General features: G+C 44.4%; 1 protein-coding gene across 1 annotated transcript in view; it reads right to left on the reverse strand.

Annotated features, from left to right (window-relative positions):
- Positions 1-20,932, reverse strand: part of CCBE1 (collagen and calcium binding EGF domains 1) — a 264,261-nt gene extending 243,329 nt beyond the window's left edge. Inside the window, exons 1-2 of the mRNA XM_049901887.1 lie at positions 20,285-20,932; positions 19,731-19,811 (exon numbers count right to left, since the gene is read on the reverse strand). Coding sequence (XP_049757844.1) covers positions 19,731-19,811; positions 20,285-20,418 — 215 coding nt within the window. The 5' untranslated portion in view covers positions 20,419-20,932. The remainder of the gene's footprint in view (positions 1-19,730; positions 19,812-20,284) is intronic.
- Positions 20,933-22,864: the final 1,932 nt, after the last annotated feature.

A 22,864-nucleotide genomic window follows, 5' to 3' on the forward strand; every position in this document is an offset into this window, starting at 1 on the left:
TATGTAGCTGACTGCCCTGTTTCACCATTTTCCTTGGCGTCTCTAAACAGAGCCAAATATGGAGCCAGAATCAGAGCAGATAAATGATGACAGTAGCCGAGGCTGCAGTTAGCAGATTAGCACACGGAGTCTTGACAAGGGCCTGCAGAGACCGCTGAGCAGTTTCTTTGGTTCATAAGATAAATTCAAAAGGCTATACACATGCTGGAATATAAGTTGGTAATAAAAATATTAGTCAATATCAGACACAAATACTAAGCTCAGAATGTTAGACAGGATAACAACGTCAAAGACATTTTATGACAAAGCCTTCTTATCTGCTGTCACCTTTTCTTCCCAATTTTTTAGGAGTCCCTGGGTAGCAGAAATGGTTAACGCACTCAGTTGCTAACCCAAAGGTTAGCAGTTCGAGTCTACCCAGAGGTATCTCAGAAGAAAGGCGTGGTGATCTACTTCCAAAAAATCAGCCATTGAAAATTCTACGGCACACACAGAGTTCTACTCTGACATACCTGGGGTCGCCATGAGTCAGAAGAGACTCGAGGGCAACTGGTTTGGTTTTAGGTTTTAATAACATGAGGATTTTTAAGCGTCTCTTCCAAATCATCTCCTCAAGTGAAACAGTTTCTCCTTTCTAGAAAATGGGAGGTCATCACAGGGCTGCTTTCCCCTGCTAAGGGAGGAAACGGATACTTCATCCTCCATTCCCCTATTCTGTGGGAAGGCATCTCTTGGAAGAAAGATGCAGAAGAAAAGCAAGCTGGTGGGCAGGCAGGAGCCCTGAAAATTTCTGCAGAATAAAACAAGGGCCTCCTCTTTCCCACAGCACACGCTTGTGGCAAAGAGAGATGCCAGTTTTCAGAAGCATATACCTATGGAGTAAAACAATGTTATCTTTTTCTCTTTAAGAAAATAATACGGCTAAGAAAAATTATCAAAGACATTTATTAGAGGCAGTCAACAGCTCGTCAATGTTAGCTTGTTTTTCAGGCTGACTAGAGATGTCCTGGAGCCCCAGTCGCACAGCGGTTAAGAGCTCGGCTGCTAACCAAAAAGTGGTAGTTTGAATCCCTATGAGGCAGTTCTACTCTGTCCTATAGGGTCACTATGAGTCGGAATTGACTAGACAGCACTGGGTTTGGTTTTGGTTTAGAGATGTGTTAGTTTCCTAGAGCTGCCATAACAAAATACCACAAAGTGGGCAGCTTAAAAAAATTAAAAAAAAAAAAACAGAAATTTATTTTCTCACAGTGCTGGAGGGTAGGGTAGACATCTGAATTCAGGGCATCAGCAGGGTTAAGATCCCTCCTTGCCTCCTCCTGCTTCTAAGAGTCCCAGGGTCTCTTGGCATTCCTTACCTTGTAGATATATCTTGACATGGTGTCTGTCCTACCCCTGTGTGACTACGTTTCCAAGTCTGTCCTCTTTTATAAAACACCAATCAGAAGGGACTAGGATTAGGACCCATCCTACTCCAGTATGACTTCAATAACCAATAACACCTGCAAAGGAAAACTCTATTTCGCCAAACAAGGTCACAAACACAAGCATAGGGCTTAGGACTTCAATATATCTTTTAGGGGGACACAATTCAGTCCATAACAAGGGATCAGTATTCCAGCGTGTCCCACAGTATCTTCACAGTCAAGATGTTTGTCCTTATATCATGCAAACCCCCTGGGCTGAACTAATCCACTTCCTTGTCTCTGCTCTCTGCAAAGCAGGGAGCGAAGACAGTCACAGATTGTCAGGCCTGGAAGGAACTCAATCAAGGGGGCACCTCACTCCCCACAACTAAGGTGCAGAGGGTTCTTGTTCACCCACAGTGGGAGGGCTGGACATGAAAGGCCAGGTCTCCCAAGGCCCAGACCAATGTGCTGCCCAGTTATACTCTCCAGGAATCTTCTGACTCCTTTTGGTTAAACCTGACATATTTGAAATCAACATCTTAAGTTTAAAACTTGAACCCACCAAACCATCAGAGAGGGCCCCCTTACCATCTGTTAATCATTTTCTAAGAGTTCCCCAGTGAAGAGATGAATTAGGATACATCCATACAATGGAACACCACGCAAGCTGTAAAAAGAATACCACGCTGTAAGGATGAACTGTCGCCCCTGTAATGATGAGGAAGCGCTCCTTACCTATTATTGAGTGAAAGAGGCAGCTGCAGAAAAACCCAGTTCTGTAAATACTCACAAGCAGCATGTCTTTTAGTATATGCATAGAAAAGACCAGGAAAAATATTCTCCAGTCCCTTCACAGTCATTATCCTGGAGGAGGAAAGACTACAGGGGACCCACAATTCTAAGTCATATATTGCTGTGATGTAAAAAAAAAAATGCAAGGAGCAAATATTGGTATCATCATCATGAAAAAGATAAAGTTTATAAAAAGGAAGATTTCCAAGAAAGAGTTCCTCTTTTTTTGTGCACCCTTCCATGAGAAGCTACAAAGCAAAGCAGACACTTGAGCTTTTTCTTTTTTTTTTTTTATTGTTAAATAACCCCTTAATCTTTCTTTTTTCCAAATCTAAGCATCTCCATTCTCATGTTTGGGTAGATCATCTAGACTGGCAGAGAGAAATAACTCCTTAGTTTCCTAGTGCTGCTGTAACAGAGATACCACAAGCAGGTAGTGTTAAAGAACAGAGATTTATTTTCTCACAGTTCTGGAGGCTGAAAGTCCAAATCAGGATCTGTTGCTGTTCTTAGGTACCGGTGAGTCGATTCCAACTCATGGTGACCCTGTGTACAACAGAACTGCACCATCCTCTTGATCGTTGTTATGCTTCAGCCCATTGTTATAGCTACTGTGTCAATCCATCTCATTGAAAGTCTTCCTCTTTTTCATCGACCTGCCACTTTAACAAGCAGGATGTCCTTCTCTAGGCACCGGTCCCTCGTGATAGCATGTCCAAAGTACATGAGATGTAGTCTCGTCATCTTTGCTTCTAAGGAGTATTCTGGCTATATTTCTTCCAGGGTCTGGGCCATGTCAATTCATTCCTTGTCAGTAGTCCCAGGCATTCCTTGGTTCTTGGTGTTCTTCACATGGCATCTGTCATCCCCAGTATATATTTCCCTCTACGTCTAATCTGCTGTTTTTATAACTCAGAAATGATTGGGTTTAGGACACACTCTACATTGGTATGACCTCATTAACATTAGACTACATTATGGAAAGTGATTATATAACATTACACCGCATCCACAGATACAGGGGTTGGGGTTCCAACACATATTTTAAGGAGACACAATTCAACTCATAACACCCCGTTTAAATACTTCCCTAAAAGAAAAAAAAAAAAGAGGTGCTTTCCTCTCATTATTGAGACCATTTCCTTTGGGAGCCAAGCCCCTTAGCTGTAGAGACCTAAGAAGTGTAAGAAGCCCTGGTGGCACACAGGTTAAGCACTTGGCTGCTAACTGAAAGGCTGGCAGTTAGAACCCCCCCAGTGGCTCCACAGGAGAAAGACCTGTCGATCTGCTCCTGTAAAAACTGCAACCAAGGAAACCCTATGGGGCAGTTCTACTCTGTCACGTGAGGTTGCTATCAGTCCAAATCAACTTGATGGCACCTAACAACAAGTGTAAAAAGTGTATATGAAACCCTCCTCTGTTCCAGGGATAGCAAGTTAAATACGGTCCCAGCGCCCCAGGGTTTCACAAAACAAAGACAGACATTACATCCAAGATGTACGCATGAGCGCACACCAAATGGGGTAGGATAATCCAATAGTAAGTTACACAGTGTTAAGTGAAGAGGTGGGCACAGATCCTGAGGCAGTACAGGTCTTATATTTTAAAGGATGGACAGAGGGACATTGTGCTTCCTTATTTTTTTTAGATCACTCAAGGAAGGATGTGCTGTAGAGGTAGAACACGGAGGTAGAGCCTGAATTAATGGAGCCGGAAGGCCTACAAGTGGGATGGTCTACTCTGCAGCATCCCAACTGGTGTTCTCTACGGTAGTGACTGCCCAGACATGGCTCCAGGTGTTTAAGACGGCAGGGCAGCCCTGGATTACCAAAGCCTCCAGAGCCAGGCATCTCCAACTCCAAACACCCTTTTTCATTGACCTCGATTGCCTTCCACAGATCACAATTTTCTAGGTGTGTTATGGCGTGAAAATATGCTTCCCAAACATTAGGGGTCTCTGGGAAAGGACTTGCAGAACATACTGGGAGGGAATTGATGCTGACAAAGTGTTAGGAGTCTATCGGGATCCTTTTATGCTGTCTCTTAAAAATTTAAATATTCATTCCTATTATATCCTCTATAATATGGTGCTATGCTCTTCATAGGAGTCCCTGGGTAGCAGAAACCATTAAGTGCTTAAATACTGGCCGAAAGGTTAGAGCTTTGAACCCATGCAGTGGCTCCATGGGAAAAACACCTGGTGTTCTGCTTCCGTAAAGATTACAGCCAAAAAACCCTATGGGGCAGTTCTGCTGTCGTATGGGGTCACTGTGAGTCAGAATCCGCTTGATGGCACCCAACAACAAAACATTTATTATAGGAGTCCCTGGGTGGCACAAACAGTTAAGCGCTCAACTACTCTACAAAAGGTTGGTGGTTTGAACCCACCCAGAGGCACCTCAGCAGACAGGCCTGGTGATCTTCTACTGACAGGTCACAATCTTGAAAACCCTGTGGAGCACAGTTCAACTCTGCACACATGGGATCATCATGAGTCAGAATCAACTGACAGCAACTAACAACAATACTCATTATGGAATAAGGGCCTGGAAATCTACTTCCAAAAATCTGCCAATAAAAATTCAATGGATCACTGAGACCAGAAGAACTGGACGGTGCCTGGCTACTATTACTGAACATTTTGATCAAAGATTCTAAAGAAGAATCCTGACCAAAAGGGGGAAAATGCAGAACAGAATTTCAAATCTCATGGACTCCAGACTGCCTGGAGCCATGAAGACTGGATGAATCCCTGAAATTACTGCCCTGAGATAATCTTTAAATCTTAAGCCAAAAATATTCCCTGAAATCTTCTTAAAATCAAACAACAGTTTAGCTTAACTAGTAAAAAATGTCTGCCTGGGGCACTATGCTCTCTTAAGAACTATCTACAGGGGATCAAATTAACAACAACAACTTGAAAGGTTAGATAGGAACTTTAGGGAGCAGTGCACTTACGTTAACAGGGGAGGAACAACTCAGAAAAGGAGGGTGAGAATCGTTGCACAACTCAAAGAATGTAATCAATGTCACTAAATGGTACATGTAGAAACTGTTGAATTGGTGTATGTTTGGATGTTCTCAACAACAAAATAAATAAAATTAACAAAAAAAACTTTATGGATCACAATGGTCCAATCTGCAACCCATCACGGGGATGGCTCAGGGCTGGGCAGTGTTTTATTCCATTTTCCATGGGTCATCATGAGCCCAGGGCCAACTAGATGGCAGCTAGCAAGAACCCTACTCATTATACTGTCAAAGTCTGAAATTTTATTATTAAAAACACACAGAGATCACTTATGAGCCAATTCATGTCTTGGCAGCCTCAAATTCAAAGAATTCCCTTCCCAAGAACCTCAGGAGCACACTATTACATGAAATACAATTATACTTCCTTATTTCTTTATTTATAATAATCCCCATTTCTATCACTCAGTCAGCATAACTACTGTCCTAACAGTCAAAAAAGATGCAATTATGTGTGTGTAAATGTGCATTATATATTGACATGTACTTGGGGACCGCTTAGCTTAAGAATATATGGTAAATACAGGGTATGGGTTATAACTATGCGGTCAAACCACAGGGTGCATTGCTTCGTGTTGCGTAACGTTAACGCAAGCCTATAAAACTAGCTTTGTGCTTACTGGGGGTTGAGATGTTCTCTAGTATGAGAAGGGAGGGCCGGAGCGCTGAAGAGAAACATAAAGATGGGGTGGGAGGAGAAGCTCTGCCAGCGCACAGATTTCCTATCACACTCTGTGGAAAAAAACAAGAGTGTGTTTTTGTTTGATGCTTGCAAGGAAAGAAAAACACAGCTTGACAGTGAAAAGCTTTCATTTATAATATGCTGTGCCATGTTTACATCTTGGGAGAAGGTTCATGCAGTGCAGCAACAAAGTAAAATATTAAAAAAAAAAAAAAAATGCACCAAAGGTCGTGAAGTAGCTCCAGACCCCAAGCTGAGAAGACTGCAACACTAAATGAGAAGTGGTGGAATTTGCACCATGGCACTTACATGGATCAGCTCAAGAAACTGAGAGGAACTTGTGAGGGGCAGTCTCTCTTCTCCATCCACCTTAGCCCACTTCACCTGTCCCGAGTACCCTCTCACCAGGGAACACTAAGATGAGAAAGGGGATGGCAGGAGGAGAAGACTAGGACCTTCTAGATGAGAGAGCCCAGACATGTGGCCCGTCCACCAAGACAAGCCGTAGCTGTAAACTTCCCACTGAGGGACCTGGATCTGTACCAATTGCAAAAGACATGAGGAATACACAGGCTTAGTGGCCACAGAAGAAAGATGGAGACCATTTATTTGGGTTCTAACACAGAACCAGGCTGCTCACCCCTTTTTACTTTAGCTCCTAACCTAGGATGGTGGTTTTCAAACTTTCCTGCACATTGGAGTCATCTAAGGAGTTTTAATGGGGACACTGGTGGTTCAGTGGCAGAACTGTCACCTTCCATGCTGGAGACCCACATTTGATCTCCAGCCAATGTACCTAATGTACAGCCACCAACCACCTGTTGGTGGAGGCTTGCATGTTGTAACGATGCTGAACAGGTTCCAGTGGAGCTTCCAGACTAAGATGGACTAGGAAGAAAGGCCTAGCAATCTACTTCCACAAATCAGCTAATGAAAACCACTGAGCCACAATGGTCCAACCCACAACCTATCAAGGAGATGGCACAGGACTGGCAGTGTTTCATTCCCTTGTGGATGAGGTCGTCATGAGGTTGTGGCCAGCTCAATGGCAGTTAACAAGAAGGACCTCTTAAAAATCCTGGTGTCTGGTTCCAACTTCCAGAATTTCTGGTATGACTGGTCCGGAGTGTGGCCTGAGCATCCTGGGACATTTTTAAAGCTTTTCAAGTGATTCCAATGTGCAGTCGAGGTTGAGAGTTACTGCATACGGCTTTTTAAGTAGTCAGACACTAACAGTAAAGTAAGAGAGATCTGAAGTTATGTAGTGACGGTTAGGAAGGTATTTCTCAACATCTAATGTGCACAGGAAATGTCTAGGCATCTTGTTAAAAATGCAAAATCGGAGTCCATAGTTCTGGAGTGGGCCTGAGCATGGGCATCCAGCAGTGAGCCTCTCCGTGAGCTGTCAGAATGGAGTACCACCACCGTCACCGGGCACCATTCTGGACAGAGAGGTTCCACAGAAGGCAAAGTTACAAATAACATTATTCTTTATGCCATTTTAAGTAAAATTGATTCTTTTTCTTCTTAAGTGATACGGCTGAGGGCATTTTCATTTCACTGCATAACTCAGGAACACCATGATGGGCAATAATGCCCGTGGAGGTTCTTGTGTCTGCTTTTGATGACTTGTCCAACTTAGGCGTTTACCAGTTATTACCAGTGGGAGAGGTGTCCCTATTTCAGTAATCCTCCCCTCTCTGCTAAATCCCTCTTTTTAATTTGCTATCGGCAGGAAAGCAAGATAACCACAACTGTTAGACCTGTAAGAAGGGCCCACTGGTTAAGAAGAACATAGGCTCTGGAGACAGACAGCTTGGCTTAGAACTCAGCTCTGCCACGTACCTGATCTGTGACCCTGCCATGAACCTGGCCCCTCTAAGTGACAACCTGTATAAAGGCTAGAAGAGTGTCTGACACAATAAGCATGCAAAAGTTGGGCATGTACAAGGAGGAAAGTACGTGAAATTTTCGATATCTGTTTTTGGCTACTTAAAACCTTTCACGATATCTATTTTCTTTGATATCTGTATTGGCTATTCAAGCTCCTTTCCTCCTATCCCCCACTTTCCCTCCCCTTTGCCTCTGATCTTTGAAGATAAAGTGCTGGATACAAGGCAACCCCCCCGCTCCAAAAAAATAAATAAACCCATTACTGTCTAGTCAATTCCAACTCATAGCAACCGTGTAGGACACAGTAGAACTGCCCCAAAGGGTTTCCAAGGCTGTAAATCTTTACAGAAGCAGACTGCCACATCTTTCTGCTGCGAAGTAGCTGGTGGGTTAAAATCGCCCACCTTTCAGTGAGCAGTCAAACACCTGAACCACCGTGCCACCAGGGCCCCTGGACACAAGACAGGTTGAAAAAGTTATCCAATCAATCACCTTTTAGAAGTTTAAAAAACCATTGCTGTCAAGTTGATTTCGACCTACAGTGACCCTACAGGACAGAGTAGAACTGCCCTATAGAGTTTCCAAAGAGCACCTGGTGGATTCAAACTCCCAACCTTTTGGTTAGCAACTGTAGCACTTAACCACTACGCCACCAGGGTTTTATTTAGAAGTTTAGGTAGACTTTATGTTAACCTCAGTTATGGCAGAATAAGTTCAAATGGCCATGTGGCCAAGGCCAGAGCTCCGATGTGACTTTAACATCTTTTTCTCATTCAACTTATCTTCATAGAATCCTCTCTATTCCTTATCAAATTTTTATGTCTGCATTTTCCTCTTTGCTACACTCCACAGCATGTCTTTACCCTCGTAATATGGCAAATTCCAACAATTTCCTCCTTTCCCCTTCTTCCCCAAAATACTATTGCCAGACTTTGCGTCTCTCTCCAGAATATTTCTTTTAAATAGTTCTCCTTCCTTCTCCACCACTTCTTCCCCATACCCATACTCATCTTCAGAAATCATCACTATAAAGGAGTCTCTCCGCTGGTTTTATAAAACAAAACAGTTGCGTTGTTAAAAGGCAATTCTGAACTCAAGGTCAAGGCTGAATTACTGATAGAGTGTACACAGTGTGACTGTGCAGTAAGTAGTACACTATTACTTTCTAACCACATATGGAAACAGGTAACATTGCAACGGTTATTTGGTGTACCCATCCAGCAAACGGCTGTTTTTCTACGTGTCTTCCTCAAATAGATACATATTATCATTTGATTTTTGAATGTAAAAAGTTTTCCACTGTAGAAATGGCTTTCAATCAACAAAATACGTGATAATCAATACGCAAGTGAGGAACAAAGGAATTAAGAAGGGTGCAGCTAAGGGAGCCCAGGGATTACACCACTGGCATAGCAAGGCTTGTTTGGGAACATGCAGGAAGGCCACAGTAAATTAGTGCTTAACAACTTGCAATAAAATCAACTTCTTACAAACACTCCAACATTATATTACTGAGATATTTTACTCAAAATTATATCATGAGAATTTTATTACCTCACCATATTTTTCGAACACAAATTTTAATTGCTCCATAACATTTTATCACATGAACAAACTCCAACTGGTGTGATTATTCCTTTACCGATAAGCATAGAGGTTGCTTCTAATTATTTACAATGATAATGCTTTAAGAATTAAAAAAAAAAAAAATTTTTTTTTTTTTGAGAATATCATTTATCGTTGATGACTTGTTGAGTTCCAGCTCAACAATTACTATGATTGATTCTTGGACATCAGGAAATCAAGTCACAACCAAAGCTGTTCAGACCAGGAGATTAAGATAAAATGCCATAAATAAGGTGATACAAAGACAAATGAGCCAAAGATGAAGCTGACTTAATGATTCTCCCCAAAGTCACCTCGTAAGGTCTTAGACACAAGGATGAGGTTATGCAGAGATGGAAAACCACCCTTGCCTAGTCTTTGTATTAATATGGCTCTATAGGAGCCAGCAAATTTTTTCTGTAAGGGGCCAGACAGCAAATATCTGAGGCTTTGGGGGCCAAAAAAGCCTCTCTCTGCTGCACGTTCTTTTTTATTATATTTTATTTTTTTTTATACCAAAAAAACAAACAAAACGCATTGCCATTGATTCCAACTCACAGCAGCCTTGCAGGACAGAGTAGAACTGCTCCATAAAATTTCCAAGGAACAGCTGGTGGATTCGAACTGCTGACCTTTTGGTTAGCAGCCATGGCTCTTAATCACTGCACCATCAGAGTTCCGTCCTTTCCTCAAGAAGGATTAAAGAGGCAGACATCATAACCACCACACCGCCCCCTACAGGCGTTTCAGGATGGAAACAGAAATGGTCACAGGGTTCAGATACACTTAAGATGATAGATCTATAACCGGTTCTTAGGAGAATCAAGCGATGTTGAACAGAGATGTAGCGAGGGTAATGAGCTCCCAGGGGCAATCTCTAAATTTGCACCCCTTTTCTACCCGCCCCCCCCCCACCAGCCTTGTTGATGGAGGTGTATGATTCAGTGGTACCCTCTTGGTCTTTGGCCTGGGGACAAAACTCCCCCCCAGGCCCCTCTCGCCATACCTCTGATGTCAGAAGAGCATGCCTTCTTATAACACACCACGCAGAGTCACTGTTGGAAAACGAGAGGCTGGCCAAAGTGAGGTGAGCTGGGCCAGGGGTGTCTGTCCCCAGTGGGGGCAATTCTGAGGCTGTCATCCTCATAGGTCACATAGTAAGAGCCCTGGCCTCTTCTTTGTTATGCTTACACATTCCAGTAATTCTTAGGAGACTGTGGCACATGCTAAACCCTTACTAGTGCCTCTTTGGTGATCACCATCCCTGGGTTTTCCTGTCCCCGCATGGAGCTGTGGGGTTTCTTTTGCTGAAAAGACACATCTGGGCCACAGGAAATTTCAGGATCTTAGCTCCCAAAATGTGACATTAATCAGATATGCCAAAATAACTATCTTAAAAAGTCCCTAAAGAATTGTCTTTGGCTCGAAACCCCTTCACCAGAATATGAACTGAATTAAAACCCATAAACCCCATGGGAGCAGAGGGTTTTTTTTTTTTTTTTTCAGTCTGCTTTATTCACAAATGTATTCTATAAGTGCCTAGAACTGTGCTTGGCACATAGTCAGCACTCAACAAATATTCAATGAATAAACAAATGAATGAAAATCACTGGCAAAACTCTGAAACTGGTAAATGGCTTCATGGAAAAGGAAAGACTCGGTTTGGCAGAAGCAGAGCTGCAGATGTTATCACTGTTTGCTTCTTTATCTCCCAAATAAAAGCAATAAATGAACTCAGAATGGGGATCTTAGCTCTCTAGGTACTCGGCAGTGCCCCCAATGCAGGCAGACACTCTATCTGACAAAAGTAGCTCGGGTCCTGCTGAGCAGGAGGGTCACAGGTTTGGGGAAGCAGAATAGCAGTGACATGGAAACTACTGATTGAAATGCAAGCTTTCTTCGGAGAAAACAGAGTCTCCAGATAAAGAAAGAGCACATTTGCTTTTTCCGGGGGCACCCACACCAGCTTCATTTAGAAAAGATGAAGTGAGGTGAACCGTAGGAAGTCAGGCAGCAACAACCTCAGGGACAATAGGAGTGGCAACTGGATTGTCCCAAAGGACACCAGTGAGAGTGCTGCCTTTGGTGGTGTGCTCAATTGTTAGCTGTTTCCAATCACCTTGTATTGTTTCTCCGAGAGTAAGTGAAAAGTGATACAGACCTTGCCTTGCCCAGCACTCTCCACCTTCCCTGCCTCCTCTAACACCTGTTCTTCAACTTGAAAAATAAGAGGGCAGGAGTCTTCTGAGGTGCCTCTGGGGACAGATAACCCTATTAGAAAATAGGCAAATGGTCTGAATTTGTATATCCAAAGAAGATATACAAATGGCCAATAAACACATGAAAAGATGCTCAATATCATTATAGGTAGCCCCCGACTTACAAGGGGGTTCTGTTCCAACAACTCTGTCATTAGTTGGTTTTGATGTAAGTCGAATACCCCATTTTTTTTTCCTCTTAGTTTTCATTATTCTTGCCTTTTATTATCGGTATCTATAAATCCAATCTTTGAACATCTGGGAGTGAACATCTGAGAATGATTTTTTTTTAAAAAATTGCCGTCAGATCGATTCCAACTCATAGCAACCCTATAGGACAGAGCAGAACTGCCCCATAGGGTTTCCGAGGAGCGGCTGGCGGATTCGAACTGCCGATCTTTTTGGTTAGCAGCCAAATGCTTAACCACCACGCCACCAGAAAACATCAGCAAATTACACGCTGCAACATTGTGCGGTTCGGTTTGTTTTAAGTGGAATACATTATAAGTTGGGAACTACCTGTACCACAATACCCACTATTGTTATTGATAGTTGCCAATTCTGACTCGTGGCAACCTTATGTACAACAGAAGGAAACTCTGTCACTACCTATTATCAAAAGAAAAAAAAAAAATTGCTGTCAGTTAATTTCGACTCATGATGACCCCATGTGTTAGACAGTAGAATTTCTCCATACAGTTTTCTTGGCTATAATATATTATAGTGCCTATTATAATATGAGAGGGAGCCCTGGTGGTGCAGTGGCTAAGCGCTCAGCTGCTAACTTTAGGCTTGGTGGTTCAAATCCACACAGCCACTCTGAGGAAGAAAGACCTAGCAATCTGCTCCCATTAGGATTACAATTTAGAAACCTTACGGGGCAGTCCTACTCTGTCACATGGACCAGCCACAAGTTGAAAATGAACTCGATGGTACCTAACAACAACAACAAATAAAATGGGAAAGTTAAAAAACTGAAGTTCTTTTGCTTATCCTAGATTTTCTGATAAGTGAAAGGAAATGATTTAAGAGAAGAAAGGGGGGCTAGGAGGGAGAGAAGAAGAGAGGGGGCGATATCTCCTTTAAAACTGTGACCCTCTGCTTCAAAGCCAGTAACCACACTGTCTTTTCCCAAGGACAGACATGTACACGTCCTCTTCCGGTGTTATCTGCAACAGCAAGTTCCTGGTGAGCTGGGGCTGCCAGAATCCAGCACCTGTATCACATTAGCAATTAAAGGGAAGCAGGTCTAGCTGGAACCAATGAAAACAATGGCAGCAGCTCACAGAGGTACAGTTAATCTCTGGTTTTTACAACAGCCTTCCTGTCTCACAGCTAGAAAAGGACACATACTTGGAGAGCAAGAGAAGTTCTGGAAGGCCTAACAGACTTAAGGCAAATCTCATCGTCCTTCGCTTTTGACATTCAAACGTTCATTCACGCAGTCGTTTGTCAGTATGTATGGAGCATCCATCGTGTCCAGCCTGGGGTGAGCCTCTGAGGACACAGCTATAAATGAGGGAGCAATGGCCCACGCCCTCAGCAAGTCCAGGGCTCGAGACACCTATTTTAGGAGAATAGAAGGCTGCCTTCAGCATGTGTCATGTAGGCAGTTCTTCACAAAACCACCCCACCCACCCTCTGTTCTGTTCCTCACATCCTACCACTTCCTCCTTAATGCTGAGGTATGTAAGGTTGTTGTAAAATACAAATTTTTTCAGAAAGGGGACCCCATGTCCTGAATAATTCACAGAGATGCCCTCACTGCCTAGCCTAAGCTATGTTGAGCACAGATGACAGGGAGGCAGTGGAGGGGAGAGAAGCCAGAGCTGGGCTGAGGAGCTGAGGACCTGATCTGTAGTCCTGTCTCTGCCAATAAGTCCCTTTGTGACCCTGGACAAAGTCCCCCTGTATCGTGGGCAACTTCAAGTTATAATGGCTATGACTTCCAGCAGCTCTTCAGGCCATACCAGGAGGGCACCCTGGGTAGTCCGGAGAAGGCAGGAAGCAAAGATAAGCTAATTTTCCCAAGGCAACTTGGAAAAGCACCTAGAAACGACTAGTGTGTGACTGGTGTATAAACACCCTAGGTGTCTCGGCATGTGTTGTGAATTTGCTCTTTCAAAAACATCCACTGTAAAACTCATAAAACTTACAACGAGAAGTCAACAACATCCAATGTGCACCGGCTACATGCACCCAGTGTATCTGACTTAGGGACTGCAGCGATGAAGATGATAGTTCACACTCATCCAGCACGTCCTACAGGCTATGAACTTTCAAGGCACTTTATGTATATTAACGCATTTCATCCTCACGGCAATCCTACCTTGGGTACTGATATTACCCTTGTTTCACGAGTGAAGAAATTAAAGCACAGCAATTAAGAAACTGTTGAAGGTCAGAGTGGAATGAAGGCAGAGAGTTTATATTACTGTACTTTCTTACATTTATAGTCTTTCCCCAATTGTATCCTTAGCGAGAGGTGGATGTTTTCAATCTGGTGGTATTGCTCTAATTCAACCTTCTTGCTCTCCAAATTCCAAGCAAACACATTTACAGAAACATATTAACATCCACTTTCTCACAGGATTTGCTAACACAGTTGCATCAAGGCAACCTGGAAGGTTTTGCATTTGTCACCACTTCCCACGGGAACAGGAGCCACCATAAGCAAGGGTACTGCCTTGTAAGACACCATTGCCTGCCTGACACACACAGGAATAAGGGTGCGGTGGAGGGACAGGCTGGGAGGCAATACCGCTTGTTTTTTCTTGGAGGTCCAGAAGCCACAAAGTTGAAAATCACAGCAAATGCAGTTTAGCAAACACATCCTAAGTTAAAGAACCACCTTGAAGAACAAGGTTGAGTCTTCTTTCTCCCATAAAGCCATTCCTAGCTGCTTCTAATCTCTTCCTCATCATAGACAGTCTAGCTTGACTACATGACTTTGAACTCAATCTTATATAACTGCGTATTGTTTACATTTTCAAAAGCCTTGATCTAAAATCAAGTCTGCAAGCTATCTGAGACCAAGGGCTATATCTGAATCTTCTATATTCAAACATTTTCTAGAACTATTAAACTCGTAATAGATATTCAATAAATCTGTAATTGATTAATGGATCAAAGAAATTATTTAGGACGTTTACTGGACATGGCCTAACCCAATAAAAACTATTTTACTGATGCTTCTTATATAAACCAAACCCGTTGCCATCAAGTCGATTCCAATTCATAGACACCCTATAGGACAGAGTAGAACTGCCCCATAGGGTTTCCAAGGAGTGCCTGGTTGTCTGAATGCCAACCTTTTGGTTAGCGGCTGTAGCTCTCAACTACAATGCCACCAGGGTTTCTGCTGCTTCCATACAAAAAGCACATGCTTGCTTCTCATATACAATAAGCATATTCCTTGATCCTTGTTTAATAAAAAGCCTTTAACATGCCATTTTATTGATATAAAACCCAATAATAGAAAGGTAAACACTAACCTTTTCTTTGTGGTGAAAATACATTCAACAAAGCATATGTCAACTCAACAATTTCTACCTGTACAATTCAGTGACACTGATTACATTCTTTGAGTTGCAAACACTAACCTTTTATTCAAACAACATGGTTTGGGAAAGGAAGAAAAATCAACTTGTAGGAAAAACCTTAATAGCCACAAGAGGGGTAATGCCGTGATAACTTTATATGCTTCATTTGGCTGTAATAAACTCAGAGTCTAGATAAATCACACACCAACTCCGATATCTTAACCACTAGTAATATAGTCTATCCCCCATGTCAGATTATAAGGCTGACCAAGCATGTATTCTTTAAGCTATGTAAGCTGTTGCTGGCATTCATTCAACAAGTGTTCATGAAGCTTTGGGTCCTCAGCACAAAGGAGCCCTGGTGGTACAGTGGTTAAGAGCTTGGCTGCTAACCAAAAGGTCGGCAGTTCAAATCCACCCGCCACTCCTCGGAAACCCTATGGGGGAGTTCTACTCTGTCCTACAGGGTTGCTATGAGTCAGAATCGACTTGATGGCAACAGGTTTACTCAGCACAATGCACTTTGTGGTAGAGAGTCAGCCAAGACGTATCCCCCTGTGATTCAGATGAACAAGTGTGAAAGGTTTTGTATGGAAAATAATACGCAGTCAATTGTCTAAAAGAGACTTCACTGGCAATGCTAATCCAGAAAGACCACTGTGGTGGTAGTGGAGTTGGTGTTTTCTATGAAACTGTGTCTTTTGAATTTATAGCCATCTGAATTTATGGTCTTCCTTACTCAGATGCCAGGATCTGGGAAATCCAGCCCCATCTATAGACACCTCTGGGATGATGAAAGGGCTCAGGCCTTGAAGTCAGAGACACCTGGGTTGAATGTTGGCTTGTTAGCTTGACTTATTAGCTTTGTGACCTTGAGAAAATTAATTCCTCTGAGTTTCACTTCCCTTCTCTGTAAAACTGAGATAGTACCCCCCTAAAAAAAAAAAAAAAAAACTGGATTCAAGGATTAGAAATAACATTTATGAAGTACAAAGAACAGTGCTGAATTCATTGTAAGCCCTCAACTTGTCATTATTATTTAGTATAGGACACAAAAAAAGCTTAAAATCAGAAAGGTAATGCATAGGTGAAACCAAGTAAAAGAGAAATGCGGAAGGGTGGGGGAGTGGAGGTCCAGGACAAAGAATATTCCAAGTCCATTTTTTCTTCCCAACTCTCTTAGGTCTCCATATACTCTTGGCTCTAATGACATACCAGATTTATACTCACATCTACCAGACTCATCTTAGTATTAAACCCATTGCCCATTATCAATGGTTTTTACTATAAATTATAAAACCCTCTTTTCAACAGGTTCAGAAGTGGCTTCCAGAGTTCTTCCACTTGGGGTTAAAACTGTTTCCGCAAAGACATCTGATAAAGCGGGACTCTCCCTAATCATATACATCCCTCCTGCAGTAGCATAGCCTACCTATTTACAGCTTGATTAAGGGTGACCCTAGCGCAGGAGGGTCTGATTTCCCAGAAGGCTCGTTCTCTGTCCAGTTTCAGGTTGATGTGGTAGAACTGCGAACTATTTACTCATCTGTAGAGGTCTCCAAGCTCCTCTGAGGATCTGTTCAAATTGGTTTGTACCAGTCCCAGGATTCAGGACACTGGTATCTACAGCAGTGTTTCTCAAGCTTTATTGCACATCTTGTTAAAAGGCAGATTCTGATTCAGGAGGTCTGCGGAGGTGCCTGAGATTCTAACAAGCTCCCCGTGATGCCCAGGATGCTGGTCTCTAGACCACACTTTGAGTAGCAACGGTCAGGGTCAGGGTCAGGGTCATCAACAAGTTCACAAACCAAGGGATACACATGATTCCTCCATTCTTGAGGTTCAAAAGCAAAATGGGGGCAGCAACCGACAACTAACAATGTCTTCAAGAAATTAGTAAATTAAGGAAATAGTATAAGACCAATGGAGTACACTCAGAACTCTTGACTTCCATAAAGAACTTAAATCTAAACTCTAAAAACAAAACCACAAAGCTTTTTAATATTCACAAGGACCATCAGCACTTTCTCAAGCTGAGAATATCCTCTCCCACTCCTCTCATTCCCAAAATCAAAGTTCTTTGCTTCTTGCCTTGATATAAAAGATCCTTTTCACTAGACCTGACAGGTGATTTCTCTGGATAGCTGTTAATGTGCAGAAAACACATATCAAGACACTGCTACTGTCTCTCATCCAGGCTTTTAGTGTAAAAGAAACAACCCACTACTTTAAACAATCTGGAAAAGACGACAGTAATTTAGCATAACAAATGAAATCAGCTTAGAACAATAATCTGGCAGCAAGGGTTTCTGAAAATCTGACATGCATTTTGCAAAATCTGATTTATGTGAAGTCTGACCTTCAGGGACAGAACAAATGAGCAAATGACATCAGGGACACTTTCCATGTTAAATTAGAGGATTTATACTGCGGTGAGAGGAAAACAATGTATCCTAAGCAATACCGAGGTTGAGTGGATGGAACATAAGGCTGAAATCAGGCAAGCAATCCAGGTCATTTTACCAGCTGAGTGATCTTGGTTACCCAGTTAACCTCTTAAAGTCTCCACCTGCCAGATGAACATACTCCCTTCTCCTCTACAGTTGCTGCTGGCTGCCTTTGACTCAGCCTTCAACTCATGGCAACCCCACGTGTCACATAGATAGAACTGCTCCACAGGATTTCCTTGGCTATAATCTTCACCTGGAAACCCTGGTGGCATAGTGGTTAAGTGCTAGGGCTGCTAACCAAAAGGTCGGCAGTTTGAATCTGCCAGCTGTTCCTTGGAAACTCTATGGGGCAGCTCTACTGTCCTATAGGGTCGCTATGAGTCGGAATCGACTCGATAGCACTGGGTTTGGTTTTTGTTTTTGTTTTAAATCTTTACCCAAGTAGACTGCCATGCCTTTCTTCTGCAGTACCACTGGGTGGGTTAGAACTAACAACCTCTGGTTAGCAGCCAATAACAAACCCTTTATGCCACCCAGGCTCCTCTAACTCTCACGCATTTTATTCACTGTTCATTCCTCATGTGCCCAGAGAGAGCAGCCCTTCCCAAGTCCGAGGAATGACTGTTGATTCACCTAAGTGATCGCGGTCATTCCATTCCCATTGCCAACGACAGACTCAAAAGCGTGGTTACTCGATGGAACTGATAATGCCATTGTACCATTAAGCTAACCAGCCTTGGAACCACTTATATCTGAACCTTTGGGATATGAAATAAAGCTACTCGCAACTGAAAGCACTGTGATTGATTCATTCGCCACAACATTGTGAAGAGTGAAACTTAACTTTCTTTTCATATACACTTACAGGGGCTACTGTGTTAGCTTGTACTATCCAGTATTTACCCTGGACTCCAAACAGATTGTAATATTCTCAGAGACAGGGGCAGAGTTTGTGTGTGTGTGTGATCCCAGTACCTTGCACAGTTCCTTTTCAACAGCAGACAATTGATAAATATTTATGGACACATATTTATGTCTCTTGTATCCAGTGAAAGCACTGGAAGAGAAGCCAAGAATTCAATGGTCAAAAAAAAAATCGACTCTCACCTTCAAAAGGCTGCAAGTCCAGAACAGTGATTTTCTCCTTCAGCTGCGTATAAGCACCAGGGGGGAAGCAGTTTTGAAATCACAGATGCCCTAGCCCTAAACCAAAACAAGAACCCAGTACCGTAGAGTCGATTCCGACTCATACTCGATTCCGACTCATACTCGATTCCGACTCATAGCGACCCTACAGGACGGAGTAGAACTGCCCCATAGAGTTTCCAAAGAACGCCTGGTGGATTTGAACTGCCAACCCCTTGGTTAGCAGCCCTAGCACCTAACCACTACGCCACCAGCCCTAGCCCCAGCCAGGCTTATTTCTAACAACACCCAAGAGACTCTGGCGTAGGTGATCTGTGGACCACATTTTCAGAAAGACTGTCCCTCTTCTCCTAGTGCCTCAACAATCTTGACTTTTTGGTTTTCCCGCAACACAACCACACCAACTACCTGCGCTCCTCCCCCCACCCTTCAGCCCACTCAGGCCGTGACAGTAAGACGCTCCATCCCAGCAGAAGGTCAAGAGACAGACAAGTGCCCGGTATTTCCTTGTTGTTGACTTGTATTTTCAAAATAAAACGCAAATCGAAAAGCAGCTATTCATCTTCGCTATGCCCCGCTGTTCACACCCACAATCCGGTCCACTTTTCTTGAAAAACTTTCAGCTTCTTCCTTTCCCCTCCTCTCCTCCCAGCCAACTTCCACCGCCAAGTATTCCAGGGAGCGGAAAACATTCTCAAGGTCTCAGGACACACACTCTCTGGGCGCAGACTCACGTACCCGTCGTTCGCTCCTCTGGCCCAGAAACGGCACACAAAGGTTCGCGCCGAGGAGTACGCGCTCGGCGTCTCCTAACGCAAACGCGGCCCCTGGGCCCCAAGCCCGTTTCCAAACCCACCTTCCTGGCTCCGCCTCCTACCCAGCCAGGGTGCGCACTGTAGGCTCGGCGGGGCTCCCAGTCTTACCTGAAACACGTGGTGAGCTCGCCCGAAGGCTTCAGACACGGGTATTTGGTCGTCGCTATTTTGTTTTCGGAGCAAATTTCTCTATGAAAAATTGGAGAGGACACTTGGTTTATTCTAAGCCGGCGACCTGCGGGAGGCCTGCGTGTTGGGGGCCCTTGGCGGCGGGAGGCGCGGGCGCGGCAAGCCCCGGGGCGCGTCCGCGGGTACGACTGGGGGCAGGGGCCGGCCAGGAGAGGGTCACAGACAGAGCGACCCAGCTCCGGAGAAAGGAGGAGCTGCATGAACCCGGCTCGAGCGCTGTGGCCGCTGGCGGAGCGCGGAGGACTGCAGGAAGGCGGGCCCGCGAATGGGGGCGCCTAGGTTGGGGGCGCGGAGGCTGTCACTTGGGAGCAGAGTGCAGTGCCTGCCAGAGCAGATTCGGACCCAGTTCATGCCCAGGAAGCGCGGGGCGTGGGTGGAAGGGGGGCCTCCCGCACCCCGCGAGCTGGGCGCGCACCAACCCGGGCTCGGGTAGCGCGCGGCGCGGATCAGACGCTGGGGCTGGCAGCGCCTACCTGTCGCTGTCCTCGGGCTCCTCTCGGTAGCTCCACGTGTGTCCCAGCGCCAGGAGCAGCAGCAGCGGCCCAAGGCTCCTGCGCAGCTGCGCCCTGGCCGCTCCTCTCCGGCTCGGAGGAGGCGACGGCACCATCGGGGACGCTAGCGGCAGCTCCGCGCGCCTAGCTCTCTCACCGCCCTGCACCCGGCTCTCCGCGCCGCCTTCCCGCTCCGGCAGGGGGCGCCGGCGGGCAGGGGAGTTTGCGCCACCTGCGCTGGGCTCAGGGGCTCTGGAAGTCCTGGGGCTCAGGCAATCAGGCTAGGAGTTGGGGTGCTAGGTGCAAACTCCGCAGAAGGGGCAGGTAACCGGGTGCCTGCGGTGCCGGGCCGGCGCGGAGGGCCCTGGGGCCCAAGTCACCTCGCTCGGGATGTTCCCGGTCGATTGACAGACTTGCTTGACTCGGTCCTGGGTTGCGCCTTCCTCTCCCGTCTCTTCCTCCGCTGGGAAAGCAGGCGGCGGTTTTCATCTTGCATCAGGGTCGCACGACCAGGAGAAGGAGGAGCTGCTTCTCACCCGCGGAAAAGGGGAGGGGAACAAGAGGGGTTAATGAGCTTCCTTCCTGTTGTCAGTTGATTTCTAATGGCCAGGGTCAGCCAATGTTTGCCTTTCCCCCCTAGAGGGCTATCTCGCTCCTTTCTTTTGTTCCCCCCCCCCTTTTTTTTTTTCCTCTTAGTGCAGTAGGGGAGGAAAGCGGAGTTGACAAGCTACAGAGAGGCTCCCAAACTGCCTTTTCAACCCGAAATAGCTCTAGAGTGTAGTCTGTCTTCATTAAAATGCCTTGGATGAAAGTACTCGGGTCCTCTCATTTGTTAATAAACTCTGCCGCTAGTTTCTTCATAACTTGACTTCGGGAAAATCTCTTTGGATCTTGAGGTTTTAAATCCTCTTGCACCGAGCTGCTGCTGTTTCCATGCCGTGTGCACAACACAGTTCAGAGCTGGAAAGTGCTTGCAGATCAAGTGGGACACTGAGGGGGCCGTTAATCACAGGTCCTGCTGCCTGCTAATTTACGCTGCTGGGTTTCTGGTGACACGGAAACCCTAGGGGAGAGCAGCGTGAATCAGCTCGTTCGGTAGCGAACCTCGATGTAATTCTTAGGTGTCTCCATCTTAACGTTTCGTTGCACGTTATGAGTTTTCTGTGCCTGTTCAAGGGAAACTCGTAACAAACGTGGAGCCAAGGAAGTAGTGGTGGCCCAGAAGTAAGTTGGAAGAGCCGAAGGTTTTAATGCCGGAGCTCTAACATCCTTGCGGTTCTGCAATGAGGTGAAAAGGTAACGTGTGCACCAGTTACTGGCGTGCAGATTGGTTAGGGAAGCAGGTGGTTTGATTTATAAATTATTCTGGTCAACGGAGAATTATCGCACGTAAGAATGTTGACATTCTTAATAGCAGTAACAGCATTTTTCCTTAGAATGCTTTATGTTTTCCAAAGGCTTTCCACATTCATGATTTTATTTGATTCTCATAATACCCTAGGGGAGAGACATGGCAAGAATTATTATCCTGTTTGGGATATAGAGTCACAGCTGGAAACTAGGTGTCTACTGCTTAGTTCAGTAAGGTGGTTTTGTTCTACAAAACTTACATCGGCCTAGAAAACCATAGAACAGACTTGATATTAAAATATGGCACTGCACAACACAAGTTAATTTTCCCTTGATAATTCATAAGAAATGGCAGAAGCTTCTAGAACCTGAGAGTGATCCTCATGGGGCCAGAAAAGACCAGGATTCAAACTCAGGCTGTGTGACCTTGGGAAAGTTACTTAACCTTTCTGAAACTCAGTTTTCCCATCTGTAAAATGAGGAGGTAATGCATGTAAGCGTTCTGCACAATACCTGGCGTATACCGAGTGCTCAGTAGACATAAACTATTATTACTTTAAAGGTAAATTATTGTATTACACAGAATTTTACGTTGTAATTTTCTAGCTTTCGCTTTCTAGATAAATAGGAGTTTATTTCACAAACAGTTGTTTGGGTTTCTGAAAAGACACCTCTCTAAGCTCGTGAAAAATAAACTCATCCTGATGTTTATGAAATAGTATCACTTTCGTGCAATACCTGCCCCAAAAGTGTCCCAACTCCATGTTGAAAGGAAGAGGCTATCATGCAAAAGGTTCCATTTATGATTTTCTTTTCAGTTACTCTAATAATAACTTGCCATCTTTTTTCTCATCTTTACTCGTTTCTTGTTTTTCTACTGTTGTACTATGGATGTTAGCTCTTCTACAAATAACAGAGAATGGTGTAGGAGATTAGTTATCAGTGACATTAAATAGCAGTTACTAAGCCATGCGGCTTCTCAGGGAAAGTAATTCAGGCTGCAAAATGATAAAAGCAAAGCCATATCCATTGTACGCAGCTGCGTGGCAGAAGATGTGTGTCAGAGCCAACTTTGTCTTCTCCTTATTTTCTTCTTGCATATACACTGAGCACATATGAGAACAGGGTGTGAGAGAGGGTGCTGGGTCATGCAGACAGCCCAGGTTTGCCTGGGAGGGAATCCCAAGGGTAGGTAGTCACAGCATTCCTGGG

This window comes from Elephas maximus, chromosome 11, assembly GCF_024166365.1.
Source record: "Elephas maximus indicus isolate mEleMax1 chromosome 11, mEleMax1 primary haplotype, whole genome shotgun sequence".
Lineage (NCBI taxonomy): Eukaryota > Metazoa > Chordata > Mammalia > Proboscidea > Elephantidae > Elephas > Elephas maximus.